The sequence below is a fragment of the Ursus arctos genome, unplaced genomic scaffold (assembly GCF_023065955.2).
Source record: "Ursus arctos isolate Adak ecotype North America unplaced genomic scaffold, UrsArc2.0 scaffold_5, whole genome shotgun sequence".
NCBI classification, from domain to species: Eukaryota; Metazoa; Chordata; class Mammalia; order Carnivora; family Ursidae; genus Ursus; species Ursus arctos.
In genome coordinates, this window is record NW_026623067.1 from 46192152 (window position 1) to 46206710 (window position 14559).

At 34.8% G+C, this 14559-nt stretch overlaps 1 protein-coding gene across 5 annotated transcripts in view; it reads left to right on the forward strand.

Moving 5' to 3' along the window:
* GPBP1 (GC-rich promoter binding protein 1) overlaps positions 1-14028 on the forward strand; it is a 72101-nt gene extending 58073 nt beyond the window's left edge. For all 5 annotated transcript variants that reach the window (XM_026498934.4, XM_057307056.1, XM_057307058.1 and 2 more), the window contains 4 exons: positions 272-439; positions 882-1069; positions 7828-7930; positions 13074-14028. In XM_026498934.4, coding sequence (XP_026354719.1) covers positions 272-439; positions 882-1069; positions 7828-7930; positions 13074-13232 — 618 coding nt within the window. In that variant the 3' untranslated portion in view covers positions 13233-14028. The remainder of the gene's footprint in view (positions 1-271; positions 440-881; positions 1070-7827; positions 7931-13073) is intronic.
* The last annotated feature ends 531 nt before the right edge of the window (positions 14029-14559 follow it).

Below are 14559 nucleotides of genomic sequence, written 5' to 3' on the forward strand. Positions count from 1 at the left end.
GTTTTAGAAAATAGTATTTAAGCTCTCAATTTAGAACAATAGTTGTTGGTAGTGTTAGACCTTAATTGTTTTATAGGGTAAGAAAAAGATTTTTTTTTTTAAAGAAAATTCTGTTGCTTACTCATTCATTGGGATAAATAAAACAGGGATGGGGAAAACAGACTTTAAAATCAATTTTGTATTGTGAATAGGGTGAAATAGGAAGTTGTGGTAGTTGTTAACTTTATATTGAGATTGTCTACGTATTAATATTTCTGAATTTTTTTCTTAGTGTAATCGCTCAAATTCCGCTTCACCTGTTGACAAACTTAATCAGCAGCCTCGTCTAACCAAACTGACACGTATGCGCACTGATAAGAAGAGTGAATTTTTGAAAGCATTGAAAAGGGACAGAGTAGAAGAGGAACATGAAGATGAAAGTCATGCTGGCTCAGAGAAGGTAATTGAACTAGCAATAACTCTTGGTTTGACATTCACATGTCATTGAAATATTTGGGCAGGTATCATTTAAGACCTTTGAATAAACTTTGATCAAAATAGTCATCTTCCTGAAAGGAAGGCTAGTTTACTATTTGTATAAAGAATGACTTCTTTTCTGAAGTAGATTTTTATCATTCTCTTGTTCTATGCAAAAATAATGTTTTCTTTTCTATTGTCCATCTTGCCTACCTCATCCTGTTGATTTGCCTTTCTTGAATAAATGTGAAGACAGAAAGCTGTGGGTATCTTTCACAGCTTAATTTTATATCTTCTGAGGTCTCCTAAATTTATTGATGATAATATTTATGTATTACATGGAAATCTAACCAGAATCTATTAAAGATTTCAACAGCTATGTATTCTCTAACTCATTCTTTTTTTTTTAACTCCCTAAAAATCAGGATGACGATTCATTTAATTTGCATAACAGCAACAGTACTCACCAAGAAAGGGATATAAACCGAAACTTTGATGAAAATGAAATTCCACAGGAGAATGGCAATGCCTCAGTAATTTCCCAGCAGATCATTCGGTCTTCAACCTTCCCACAAACTGATGTTCTTTCCAGTTCACTTGAGGCAGAACACAGGTTAGTATTCATTTTTATTTTTTTTCTCTGCATGTTTTACATCCAGGATTTTGATATTAGTATAGAAATGTGATTTATTTAACAGTTTTATTGAGCTATTTACCACAAGTATCCCCCATTTTAAGTGTACAGTTACTTGATTTTTGGTGTATTCAAAGCTGTGCAACTGTCATCACATTTATTTTACATTTCTATCTCCCCTAAAAGAAACCCTGTTCTCATTTGCATTTATTTCTCCTTTTTCCTTCATGTCCTAGGCAACTACTAATCTATTTTCTTGCCTTTGCTGGATATTTTGTATAAATAGAATCATACGTTAGTGTTTTATGTTTTGGCTTCTTTCACTTAGCATTATGCTTTCAAGATTCATGTTGTAGCGTGTATCACTACCTTGTGTATCTTTATAACAGTACACTGTATGGCTCTATTACACTTTGTTCATCAGTTTAGATGAGTATTGAGTTGTTTGTACTTGGTGAGTATTCTGGATAATGCTCCTGTAGGAACATTCCATGTACAAGTTTTTGTATGGACATGTTTTTAGTTCTTTTGGTGGATAGATACCAGGAGTGGAATTGCTAGGACATAAACTTACCATTTTGAGACTGCCAAACTATTTTCCAAAATGACTGTACCATTTTACCTTCTTATCAACCATATATGAAGGTTCCAGTTTCTGCATATTTTCACTGACACCTGTTACCATCTCTCTTTGATTTAGCCATTCTAATGGATATGAAGTGGTATCTTTTTGTAGTTCTTGATAATGCATTTCCCTTAAAAATCAGTGTTGACTGTGTTGAGTATCTTTTCAACTACTTCCTGCCATTTATATGTCTTCTGTGAAGAAATAATCTGTTGAAAATCTTTGCCTGTTATTAAATTGTATTTGTCTTGTGTAAGAGTTCTGTATGTATTCTGTATGTATTCTGTACATATTTTGAATATAAGTCTTTAATCCTATATAATTTGCCGATATTTTTTCCCATTCTGAGTTTGTTCACTTTTTCAGTGGTCCCTTTTGAAATGAAAAACTTTAAATTTTAATGAAGTCATTTTTATCAGTTTTTTCGCGTTTATTCCTTATTGTACGTTTTGTGCATGTTGTGAGGCATAAGGGTCCAAATTCATCCTTTTCCTTGTGGATATCCAGTTGTTTCAACATGTGATTTATTTTTTGTTGCAAACTTTCAAGAGTAGTTGTGCTTTCATTATTACGGTCTTTAAACTGTTTTTAAATAGGGAACTCTTAAGTGAGTTAGTCTAAGAATTGAAGAATAATGAAGTCCAGAGTGAACTTTTATGTTTTTTTTCTCCTGTGATTCTAGAGGTAAGAGCAGGTATTTTGTAGAAATGACTTACCCTTTATGTGGTCTTGAAATAAACCACATGGTTCAGCATTAGTAAGTGAAGGATTTGTGGACTTCTACTTAATTCCTTTTGATTTTTTTGTTGTTTTAATTAAGCAGATTTATTGAAGCTTTAATTGTAGTAAGAAAAACAGTTCAACTGGTTTCACTCAAGCACCATGAAGGGAGAAATTATGACCCTCTTTACCATATATACTCGTATTAATTTAGATTACTATTCAGTCTACAGTTTTCATTTTTTTCTGTTAAAGATCTTATTTATTTGAGAGGGGGGTAGAGAGCATGAGCTGGAGGAGGGGCACAGGGAGAGAGAAAAGCAGACTTCCCTTTAAGCAGGGAGCCTGATATGGGGGCTGATCTTATCCCAGTATCCTAAGATCCTGACCTGAGATGAAGGCAGATGCTTAACCAACTGAGCCACCCAAGCACCCTTACAGATTCCATGTTTATAGGCTTTTTTCCATACATATTTTTGGAGTTTTTCAGTGTAACTACTAAAGCAATACAATGCTAATATGTACACTTAATATTGTGATATATTACCCTGTAATTGCTTTGTGTAAACAATTGTTTTTCCATTAAAAATTTTTACATCCTGAGATGCCTGGGTTGCTTAGTCCATTAAGCGTCTGTCTTTGGCTTGGATCATTATCCCAAGGTCCTGGGATTGAGTCCCACGTCGGGCTCCTTGCTCAGGGGGAGTCTGCTTCTCCCTCTGCCTGCCGTTCCCCCTGTTTGTGTTCTCTCTCTCTGACAAATAAATAAAATGACTTTACTTTCTGTTTAGTTTAATGCCATTTCTCTTAGAACTTTATTTAATTCTAAGACAGTGGGGATGTAGGCTATACCTCTGTGGAATAACTTTTAAAAAATTTATATTAAACACCCCTTTAAGTCTTTGTCTTTCTGGTCCAATTCATACATTATTCTTTATCTCCATGATGGTTTTCCCTTTACCAAATCATGTCTTGCTCTTTTTAGATGTGGCTGTAACTGTTGTATATGAGAACACAGGCATTTGTTTTAATTTTGTAATCCTCCTGTACTAACTGGGGCTTCCTTTTACCTGAAATAATTTATTGCGTGGATGATAAATGTGAATGCCCATTTGATGACAGTTAATTTAACTAGATTAATTTTAAGCTAACTTAACTAGGTAGTATCTTTAAATTTACTTGTTTGGGCAAACTATCTTGTTACTATGCATTTAGTATAAATGGTTCAGTAACCACATGGGGTTTTTATACCCACCCCTAAAGGGTAGAATTCCCTTTACCTCATGATATAGTTTGACTTGTGACTCTGATCCTAGAGAGTAATGGCTGCAATGTCATATGTGCAGAAACTAGTAAACAATAATTCCTTTTTAAAAAGATAGGTGTAAGTAGACATTTCAGTATTTTTTCCCATTCTAGTAGAAATACTGTATACCTCCTTTGAAGCTACTATTCTGTAGTATGGATATAATTCATGAAACTATTTACCTATTGATCAGGGATCCTTCCCTGTGTTTGTTTTTTTACAAATAGTGCTTGTGTGAGGCACCTGGATGCCTCAGTTAGGTCAGCATCCGGCTCTTGATTTTGGCTCAGGGTCATGAGATCAAGCCCCTTGTCACATTCTGCGCTTCAGCCTGGAGTTTGCTTTGAGATTCTTTCTCTCTCTCTGTCCCTCCCCCGTCCTTGTGCTCTTATCTTTTCTCTCTCAAAATAAGTAAAATCTTAAAAAAAAAAAATAGTGCCCTTGCGAACATCCTTGTATTTATATCCTTAAATATTTGTGTGTGTATAAAACAAACTACTAGGAATGCAGTTCATAGGTCAGATGGCACACATAATTAAAATGATCAGATTCTGCCATGTTAGTGCTCGAAGATGTTTTTCCAGTTTCCATTCTCACCAGTAGTCATTAAATATTTCTAGTCAGACAGTAGAAGAGAACAAGTCTTGTGTAGAGAAAAGAAAGTATACAAGCCAGATGTTCTAATGATAGTAAAAGATGAGTTTTTTAGGGAGATACAGTGTAGGCAATAAAAGAATGAAGTTAAATAATTTACTTGTAGAAACTGTTAAGGCTGTAGTAAAAATTGAAACTTAATAGTAAAGTCGAAGCTTAGTATCTTTTTGTTTTTGTGTTTGCCTTCAGTATTTTTTAGCAAAAGAAGGTTGAGTGAGCCACAGTTACTTAGAAAATATTTTTATAACCCCAGTACCTACAATGAATGATTTAATGTTATTATTTCTTCATCTGCAGACGTAGTGTAGAAAGCAAAGAAAGTTTTTTCTTTGGTCCATGAAGATGCAGGGAAGAGAGACTTGACGTTCCATACCTCAACAAAGTTTGGTCCTCTGCCGACTACTAACAGGAGAAAATGGGAGATATAGGATTTAGAAACTAAGCCAAATAGAGCAAGAAGAGGAGATCCAAAATTGGAATAAACTCTTGGTGGGGAGCGTTTGGTGGGGAACCCATGGTGCATAAAGCGATTATCAGTGATGACTACCTGAATATTACATTATATATGTCTCTTTTTTTTTTTTTTTACGACTTTATATTATTTTGTGGAGATGTTGCACATGCTAAAAAGGATCCCAAGTCAATAAAAAGAGGAAGTAAACCTGTCACTACTTTGGAACCCTTTTAATTTGAATTTCTTACCTTGAGTTTTCTTTGTACTTTGTATAGTATATGTTTGTAAGTGTTCTACAGATGCACATTAATACATTATTTTTGAGGTAACAAAGTTGATGCCTTCTGTTAGATTTTGGGTTTTATTTCTCTGAAAATGGAGTGATAACTATTTTTCCGTGGCTTCAGATTTCCTGTAAACTTTGTGATTCTTAAGTTATGTGCATATTAAGTACTTATATTGGTTGAATTTTAACAAATCAGGTGTCAGTGGTACAGTTCTCAAGGAGGACAATTCTTAGTTCACATGTGTAAACTAAAATATAAAATGAAAAATACATGAAGCGTATAAAATATTAAAAACATATATATTGTTAGTTTTGCTGTCAAGTTTCAATATGTCATCACTATAGTGAGGATAGCTTGAATGTGAATGATTTCACATTTCACTCATTTGATGCCAGAGAAATTCAAGGGAGTTTAGGATGATTTCATGACTTGAGTACCAGTCAGAAGGAGTAATTCAGAGCTAAATTAAATCTTTAAAAGTGAAACATTAATAGGACAAGAAGTGGGTGTGAAAGGGATATTTAGTGTTGAATACATACCTAGTTTGTTTTAGGGGGCAGTGAGTGAGCTTTCTTGAGGGAGTGCGTAGTCCTTAATGGAATTAGAGATGACATTGAAGAGGCAGGCCTTAGATCTATTAAAGCATCTTCATTGCTTGAGAAGAAGAAATAGCTCAGGGAAGTGAAGGAATTTGCCTTTGGCTTATATACCTGTTTGTGATAGAGTAGAAGTTATGACCCAAGTCCTCTGCTTCTAAACCTATGGTTTTTCTAATGTAAGAAATTTGAATTTGTGGTCATGGTGTTAAAGTTAAGGAGTTTGTTCTTTAGGAAGTGGGAAGCAATTGGAGACACTTAGCAGAGGGTAGTTATTATAAAAGTCTAAGGTATATGGGTGACATGGTAATAGTTTGAGAGAATGAGGAGAGATGCTAATGAAAAAGCAAAGGTACAGATCACTGTCACAGTATATTACTAACTGTGGGGCAAAGTATTTGTTTTGAAAGCTATTCCAGAAACAGTTTACAGTTAACACCCACTGGAAGGAAGGGGAAAGGTGTGAGATTGGGCATTTAGGAATGCTTGTCTTTTATACAGTTTGAAATAACCTGTTTCATTTGCATTATTGTTTAGCTAACATTCATTTTTTTTTTTTAAGATTTTATTTATTTATTTGACAGAGATAGAGACAGCCAGCGAGAGAGGGAACACAAGCAGGGGGAGTGGGAGAGGAAGAAGCAGGCTCATAGCGGAGGAGCCTGATGTGGGGCTCGATCCCATAACGCCGGGATCACGCCCTGAGCTGAAGGCAGACGCTTAACCACTGTGCCACCCAGGCGCCCCCTAACATTCATTTTTTAATAGTGAAACAAAGGATCTAGCAAAAGTAGTTAGATTGTTTTACCAATCTAGGTCTGCAGACTCTGAACTAGGTGGCATTGGGAATGGAAATGCTGTTCCATAAGAAGCCGTCTAGGTTAAAGAGCGAAGACAGTGTGTTGGAAAAGAAGTGTTGAACTATTGAAAGGAATGAGAGGAATAGTACTTGACAACAATTTGTGACATTTTGGTCTAGAGGGTTTGGTGCAATATAAACTAACTTGGAAGGAGAAAACCAGAATTCTCTGCTTCTTTGCCATCAAGTAGGCAAGTTATTTTACTTATGTCATCTTGATTCTTTATATGTAAAATAAGGATGTTGTGTTAAATTTTATTCAGATTCTCTGAGCACTGGTATTCTGTGAGATTATTTGAAAAGGTACAAGACCTTTGTGGCAGGCTCAAGTTGAAAGATGAGTAGGTATAACTAGAATAACAAATACGTAAGAGAGATAATTAACAAAAAACCAGTACAGACAGATCAGTACAATATATGTGGCTGTGTAAGAAACAGACTTTGAAATAGTTGAGTCAAATGCATCAGCTATGACTATGATTTTCATATTTGCCTGACTGAAAAAAAGTCATTGGTTCCCTGCTAATGATTTTTTTTAAGCTCTCTTTGCCTAAGATGGAGGTATTCTCTTTAAAAATTGGAAGGAAAAGAGTATAACCGTATTATTTATTTTACTTACTTTGATCCTAATTAAGAGCTAAATATGAGAAATGTTACTGTAGAGCACAATGCCCCTTTCTTATTGAAATATGTGTTGAGGTTGATGACTGGCATGCATGTAAGAGGTGATATCAACAGATAAATACACTATAAAATGCGAAGTAGGAGGTAAGATAGCTCAACCATTTCAAAGTAAAAAACCTAATGAGTAGCTAAGAATATGATAGATTGTGATGATATTAAAGAAAACCAAGAGGAATATTGCTTTTACTTTTAATTTAAGTTTTTAGCAGTTTTTTTTTTTTTTTCGGTTTCTGAGCTAGAGACCCTTTTGCAAATTTCCAGCCTAGAGAACCTCTGACAACAAAGTTAAAGCAATTGCACAGTTGATTCTTAATCTTTTCTAAGTTTATTGGGCTTTAATCTTACGTGTTCATTTTCAGAAAGATTGAAAGCATAAAGTTCTTTTTTATGTGTTTTGTGTTATGTGCTCTATGTTGGAGAGCAGTGGCATGTAATATACATTATGTGTATAATGGATCTGGATGGCGTTTTCTTGGACACAATAGAAATGGTATTATCCTACTTGGGTGGAGCTCTAAATTAAATTTACCTATTTCCCTACCTTCTTTTCAGATTGTTAAAGGAGATGGGCTGGCAAGAAGACAGTGAGAATGATGAAACATGTGCTCCCTTAACTGAGGATGAAATGAGAGAATTCCAAGTTATTAGTGAACAGGTGAGGGGACTTGGATCATACAAGTTCACTTTGAATTGCCTTTCCTTAATCAGAACAACATATTATACTAAGCATTTTTAAAGGGAAGGGAGGTTTTACACCTTTCTGTGTAGGAATTTATTAGACATCACAGTATATGTCAGAATTGCCTTTGTTTTAAACCAGTCTGCAGTGCTTAGGGATTAGTATAAATAATATGTCTATGACTTGTCATGTTCCAGACATTTTTTTTTTCTTAATAATATGGGGATAAGAAGTAAAAAGCATGAGTAGCTTCCCAGATAGCTTCACCTTTTATCCTTTTCCTTGCATAAAAATATTTCAAGTTCTGAAACATTTGTTTTTTGTCTCCATCGTTTCCTTTTTGAAAGAATATTAGGAAATGTTTGATAGAATTGGAATTGCTGGATCATATGGTTGTGTTTAACTTTTGAGGACCCACCATACCATTTTTCCACAGTAGCTGTACCATTTTACATTCCCACCAATGGTGCTCAAGAATTTATTTAAATTACCACTATCCTAATGGTTGCCAAGTGGGTATCTCACTGTGGTTTTAATTTTTTCTTCAGTATTGGTTAGTGATGTTGAGCATCTTTTCTTGTACTTATTGGCCATTTGTGTATCCTCTTTGGAGAAACATTTATTCAAGTACTTTTGCCCATTTTTAAATCAGGTTGTTGTTGAGTTGTGGTACTTCTTTATATATTGTGGATTTTAACTCCTACGTGATACACAAATATTTTCTCACATTCCGTAGATAGCCTTTTTACTCTTTTTGATTATATTCTTTGATGCATAAAAGTTCTGAATTTTTGATGGGGTCCAGTTTACCAGTTTTTTTCCTTAGTTCCCCCTACTATTACTATCGTATTCCAGAAATCATTGTCAAACCGGATGTCATGAAGCTTTTCTCCTGTGTTTTTTTCTTAGTGTTCGATAGTTTTGGTTCTTAGGTTTAAGTCTTTGATCCATTTGAGTTAGTTTTTGTTTGTGTTATAAGGACCTGCCTTCATTCTTTTGGATATATCTGTCAGAACTTTGTAAAAAAATCATTTGAGTATGCAGTCGCTCCTTGAAGAACACAGATTTCAACTGCATGAGTCTACTTAGATGGCAAATTTTATTTTACAGTACTGTACATGTATTTTTGTTATTGTCTTAACATTTTCATATTTTTACCTTTATTGTAAGAATACTGTATATAAAATGTATAACATACAAAAAGTGTACAAAACAGTCTTTCTGTTATTTGTAAGGCTTACTGGTCAACAGTAGACTGTTAGTTAAGTCAAAAGTAATGCATGGATTTTTGACTCCATGGGGTTGGAGGGGGCAGGTTGGTGCCCCTAACCTTTGTATTGTTCAGGGATCAACCATATATGCAAGGGTTTATTTCTGGGCTTTCTATTCCACTGGCATTTTCTCTTTGATAATCTGCCAGTACCACATTGTCTTGATGACTTCAACTCTGAAATAAGTTTAGAAACCAGGAAGCATGAAACTTCCAACTTTGTTGTTGTTTTTAAAACATTATTTTGGCTATTTGGAATCCCTTGAGAGTCCATATTAATTTTAGAATGGGTTTTTCTACTTCTGCAGAAAATACTTTGGGATTTTTATAGGGATTGCATTTAATCTGTAGATTGCTTTAGATAATATTCACGTCCTAGTAATAAGTCTTTTAATCCAGGAGTATGGACTGTTTATACATTTATTGGTGTTTTTAAAATTTTTTCAGCAGTAATTTATAGTCAGTAGTGTACAAATTTTTGGCCTCTTGGTTAAGTTTATTCCGTATGTTTATTTCTAAGTGTTTATTCTTTTTAGTACTGTGGTGAATAGAATTGTTTTATTTCCTTTTCGGATTATTCATTGTGACAGAAGCACAGCTGACTTTGTGTGTTGATCTTCAGTGTACAGTTTTGCTATAGTCTCAGTTCTTGTGTGGAATCTTTAGGGTGTTCTGCATATAAAGTCATGTTGTCTGTGAACAGATCATTTTACTTCTTTTCCAATTTCATACTTCTTCCTTCCCAGTTTAAATTTTTTATTCAGAAATTCTTAGTGAACCATGGTATTTTCCATAACATGGTTATGAAGCTAATGCAGGGTAATAGTTTTAAGGGATTTTTTGTCTTGTTTATTATACTGTATATTTTACATAAAAACATTGACTTTAAGCATACAGTGGGACAAGTCTTGACAGAGGTATAACCATCATCCCCCTTGGCATTCAGTTCTACTCCCAGCTGCAATCCCTGGCAGACATCAATTTGTTTTCTTTCGCCATAATTTGCCTCTGGCATGTTTTAGTAATTGAACCAAGTACAGTATAGTCTTAGATTTGGCTGCTTTTTTCCTTTTGAAAGTAGTCCATTGTATGGATTTACCAGTTTGTGAATCTGTTTAAACAGTTCTGAATCTGGTGAAAGCCACCAGGTACCATTACCATAAGTTAGTAGTTCCAAAGAACACAAATACTGTCTGACCAAGATAGTTGGCTTTCAACTTTGTGACTTTGTAACTGAGGCAGGCAGATAAAATCTGACAGAGTAATATAAAAATATTTTGCATTCTCTATGTTGGAGAGTAGTGGCATGTACGTATAGTGTCTAAATTTTTGTGAACTAATAAGGACATGGATATGTTTATATTAATGATGACATATCATTTGACACAGGTACCCGAAAAACCATTAGGGCTTGATGCTGTTTATTAAAGGTTTTATATTTTATCTGATAACAGAGGAGACTCTGATTTCAAACTCAACGTTTTTTAAATTATACCCAAGAGACTATGGATTTTTACATAGATGAGCTCCTTCATAGAGTGACATTTTAATGCAGGTAGAGGGATTTCCATATAGAGCAGAATGTGATTGATTTCAAAATATTGAAGGTGAGAGCAGAAGAGAACGAGCCAGTGTGCTGGAGGTTTGTGTGTGTGTGTGTGTGTGTGTGATGTGAAACAATTGTTTGTACATAATGAAGTACAGGTGTAGTATTAAGTATACATTGGAAGGGTAGTTTGGAAGACCAGAATCAGGATGATTTGTTGGGAATATATTGTAATAATTAGAGGAGGGATAAGTGAGGGCCTAAAATAGAGAAATGATAGTAAAAAATGGTCTTGATGAGACTAAGATCTGAAATAGAATCAGCAGGATTTTGAAATTTTTAACCTATGAGCTGATAATTGTATGATTATAAACAGTACAGGAGGAGCTGGTTTTTAGAAAGCTTTTAAAAAGAAAATGCTAAGTTAGATGTTTGTGGGCACAGTACAGACATCTAGGAAAAACAGAGAAAAAGATTTAGGTTTTTTTCTTTTTTTAAAAGATTTATTTAATAGTTCACACAATGGGGGGAGCGGCAGAGGGTGAGGCACAAGCAGACTCCTGGCTGACCGTGGAGCCCTATATGGGGCTCCATCCCAGGACCCTGAGATATCATGACCTAAGCTGAAGTCAGACTCAACTGACTGAGCCACCCAGGTGCCCCTTTCCCCTTTTTTAAAATCAAAGTTCTCCAGCTGATTTCAGGCTGTGGAAAGATGAGGTAGCATTGATGTTATACATATGTGAAAAGCAAGGATAGAACTTTGGGGAATGGTAAAGATGTAGCTTTAAGAAAGGGTCAAGGTGTATTCGTAATCATCACAGTGGCTGAGAACACCAGGGGATACGTACGTGGGCTTTGGTTTTTCTCAGTAAAGGTAGTATGAGGTTATTTGTTCAGAGTGAAAGGGAGGTAGCGTAAGCTGTATAATTTAGGTAGAAAAGAGAATCTGCTATGGAAAATAGAGAAATAGGGAGGGCAAAAGGAAAATTGAGGGCTGAGACTCGAGACTTGTTATTTCTTGTTTGTCAGAGTCTATAACAAAATAAGCTGTGATATAAGTGGCTCTTTTCGTTTGGATCCTAACCTAATATTCAAGATTTAATGACTGAAAAAAAAAAAAAAAAAGACCCTCTATAATATGAAACTTCTAGACAGGTCCAAATAATGATATATAAGTGGATTTGGTCTTAAGAAGGTTTATTCAGAGATTTTTATGGTGTAAATTACCAGAGACTCGTTTTTCATGAAAGAAATTCAGAAGACCAGAGTTACTAGAGAGTATAATGTTACTATTATTAATGTAACTTAATTTCGTGTCTTTAAATTTTGTTTCTAATTTGGATCAACCACCCCCACCCAATTTGTGATCTTTGGGCCCAGTTCTTATTTATTGCCATCTAACCCCTTTAGTTCTGATTTCTCATTTTCAGAAATGGAAGACTATTTTCCCCCAGTATTAGAATCTCTGTGGTTAAGCAAAGGGCTGTATTTGAATTTGTTATTTTGTGCACCTTATTAGAATACTTACCTGCTGGGGCGCCTGGGTAGCGCAGTCGTTAGGCGACTGCCTTCGGCTCAGGGCGTGATCCTGGCGTTCCAGGATTGAGTCCCACATCAGGCTCCTCCGCTGGGAGCCTGCTTCTTCCTCTCCCACTCCCCCTGCTTGTGTTCCCTCTCTCGCTGGCTGTCTCTCTCTGTCAAATAAATAAATAAAATCTTTAAAAAAAAAAAAAAAAAGAATACTTACGTGCTGGAATAGTTTGTATTCTACTTATTCTGCAAAGTGTGAATAAAGCAGTTTGTAGGGAATAGTCCAGTTTGGTCAGAATAATAAAAATAACAGCTAAAGGTTAATGGCTGCTGCTTTTATTCTGGTTAGCATCTGAAGGTATTCAGTACAACTTTCACCTCAGGAAGTGAAAATTTGGAAAGGATTTTTTAGTACCTTAACAAGTGATAGGGTTTTATCCATGCCAACCCTGTCTGGATTGACAATCTGTGCTCTTTCCACTATGCTAATAAACACTAATTTTATTTATTTACTTTTTGGTTTGGTAGATGTTAATTGTGGTTCTCTAAAAGGTAAGGATTTACTCCTAGGAAATACTTCCTTAGGACAGTTGGATCAATAAACTGTATTTAACTTGTTTTCCAGAAATGATACCTGGAATTTTCAGGGTAGAATACAATTTTATTAATGTGTTCATGGTCACATTGAATTATTAACAGTATTCTTAATTTATAAAGTAACCCCTGGAGGATAGATTATGTATTTTAATATATTGTTTTTGGTCTTTTAGTTACAGAAGAATGGTCTGAGGAAAAATGGTATTTTGAAAAATGGCCTGATCTGTGACTTCAAGTTTGGACCCTGGAAAAACAGCACTTTCAAACCCACTATTGAGAATGATGACACAGAGACAAGTAGCAGTGACACATCAGATGATGACGATGTGTGAAGGATTTCCTGACAGCTTTAGAAATTTTAGTGTGATACATCTCTCATACAGTTTGGGGTGAATTGTAAAAATGAAGAACTATAATTTATGTAGTAAAATACCCCATTAGAAGATGATTTTTTTGAGGGACTTCACTATGAAGAAAACCAAGAATGTTGTGTTGGGCTGTGTTGAACATTATTTCTTTGTAAATGAATGTTGTAGAAATGAGGACTTTGGTTGATCCAACATTGACTTTCTTCATCACTGCAGCATTTCTCTGACTAGCAATGTGACGATGTAACAAATGAGATTTTCTCATTTAATAATAAAAAATTGTGTAATGTTTTGCAAAGCTTCTGTCTTAAAATGTCCAGGTCTTAAGAAAAAAAGGCAGCTTACACTGTTTTGCTTGCAGAGTCATACCTTTTTCGTACAATGGAAATCCTGAAGTCCACTTTGTGCCCCCCACCCCCAAAAGGACAATGTAGCATGTTGGCTAAAACTGGAGCAAAGTGCACTAAAACATTAATTTCCTGAACTCAAGTGTTGTACTAGTCACCTTTTAAAACATAAATTGCTCTTTAGCCATTTGTAGTTTGGTAAACGTTACAGGAAAGACTTGACACACTTTCTTCCAAATTTTAAGAGGTGATTTTCAAGAACTTTATTTGGGTATGTTGTCAGACCAGGACTTTCAGAGTTGATGGAAGAGTCTTGTGGGAAAACTTATTTTGATAAATTATTACACATGCAGAAAAACTGATCACACTGACTGGATCTGTCCACACATGGAAAATAAACTGGATTTTCAGAATATTGTTGTTCTCTCTAGTGTTCGAGGTTTTGGTTTCTAAACACATAATATGCTTTATTTACTTATTAAAACAAAGTTATACTTTCTTTATCAAAGATAATGATTACTTTCTTAGTTTACAAAAAGAAAGTTAATGGAAAATATCCTTTTTATTATCAAATGCTTAACAAGTTTATTAAAATGAATGTTAAATAGTCACTTTATTTTTCACTTGCATATTTTAGAATCATTACTGTTTCATTGCTGACTGGAATAGTAATTTGGCTCTGTATATTTGTATTTTGATTTTTCTGGTTTTGTTTACCTGGCATTTGCTTATAGCTTTCCTTATCCCATTTCCATCCCGGTTTAAATATATGCTGTTTGTAAAGGGTGTAATCTCAGAGTAAGAATGTAGGTTTTCTGTTACCATAAGCTAATCGTCAGAGTTTTTTCTTGTTTTAAATTATATTTTCTCAGAAGGCTGCAGTGTTTTTGCTGTTTCTACCTCAAGATCCTGCCCAAACTCCCCAGCTTTCAAGAGAAGCCAGA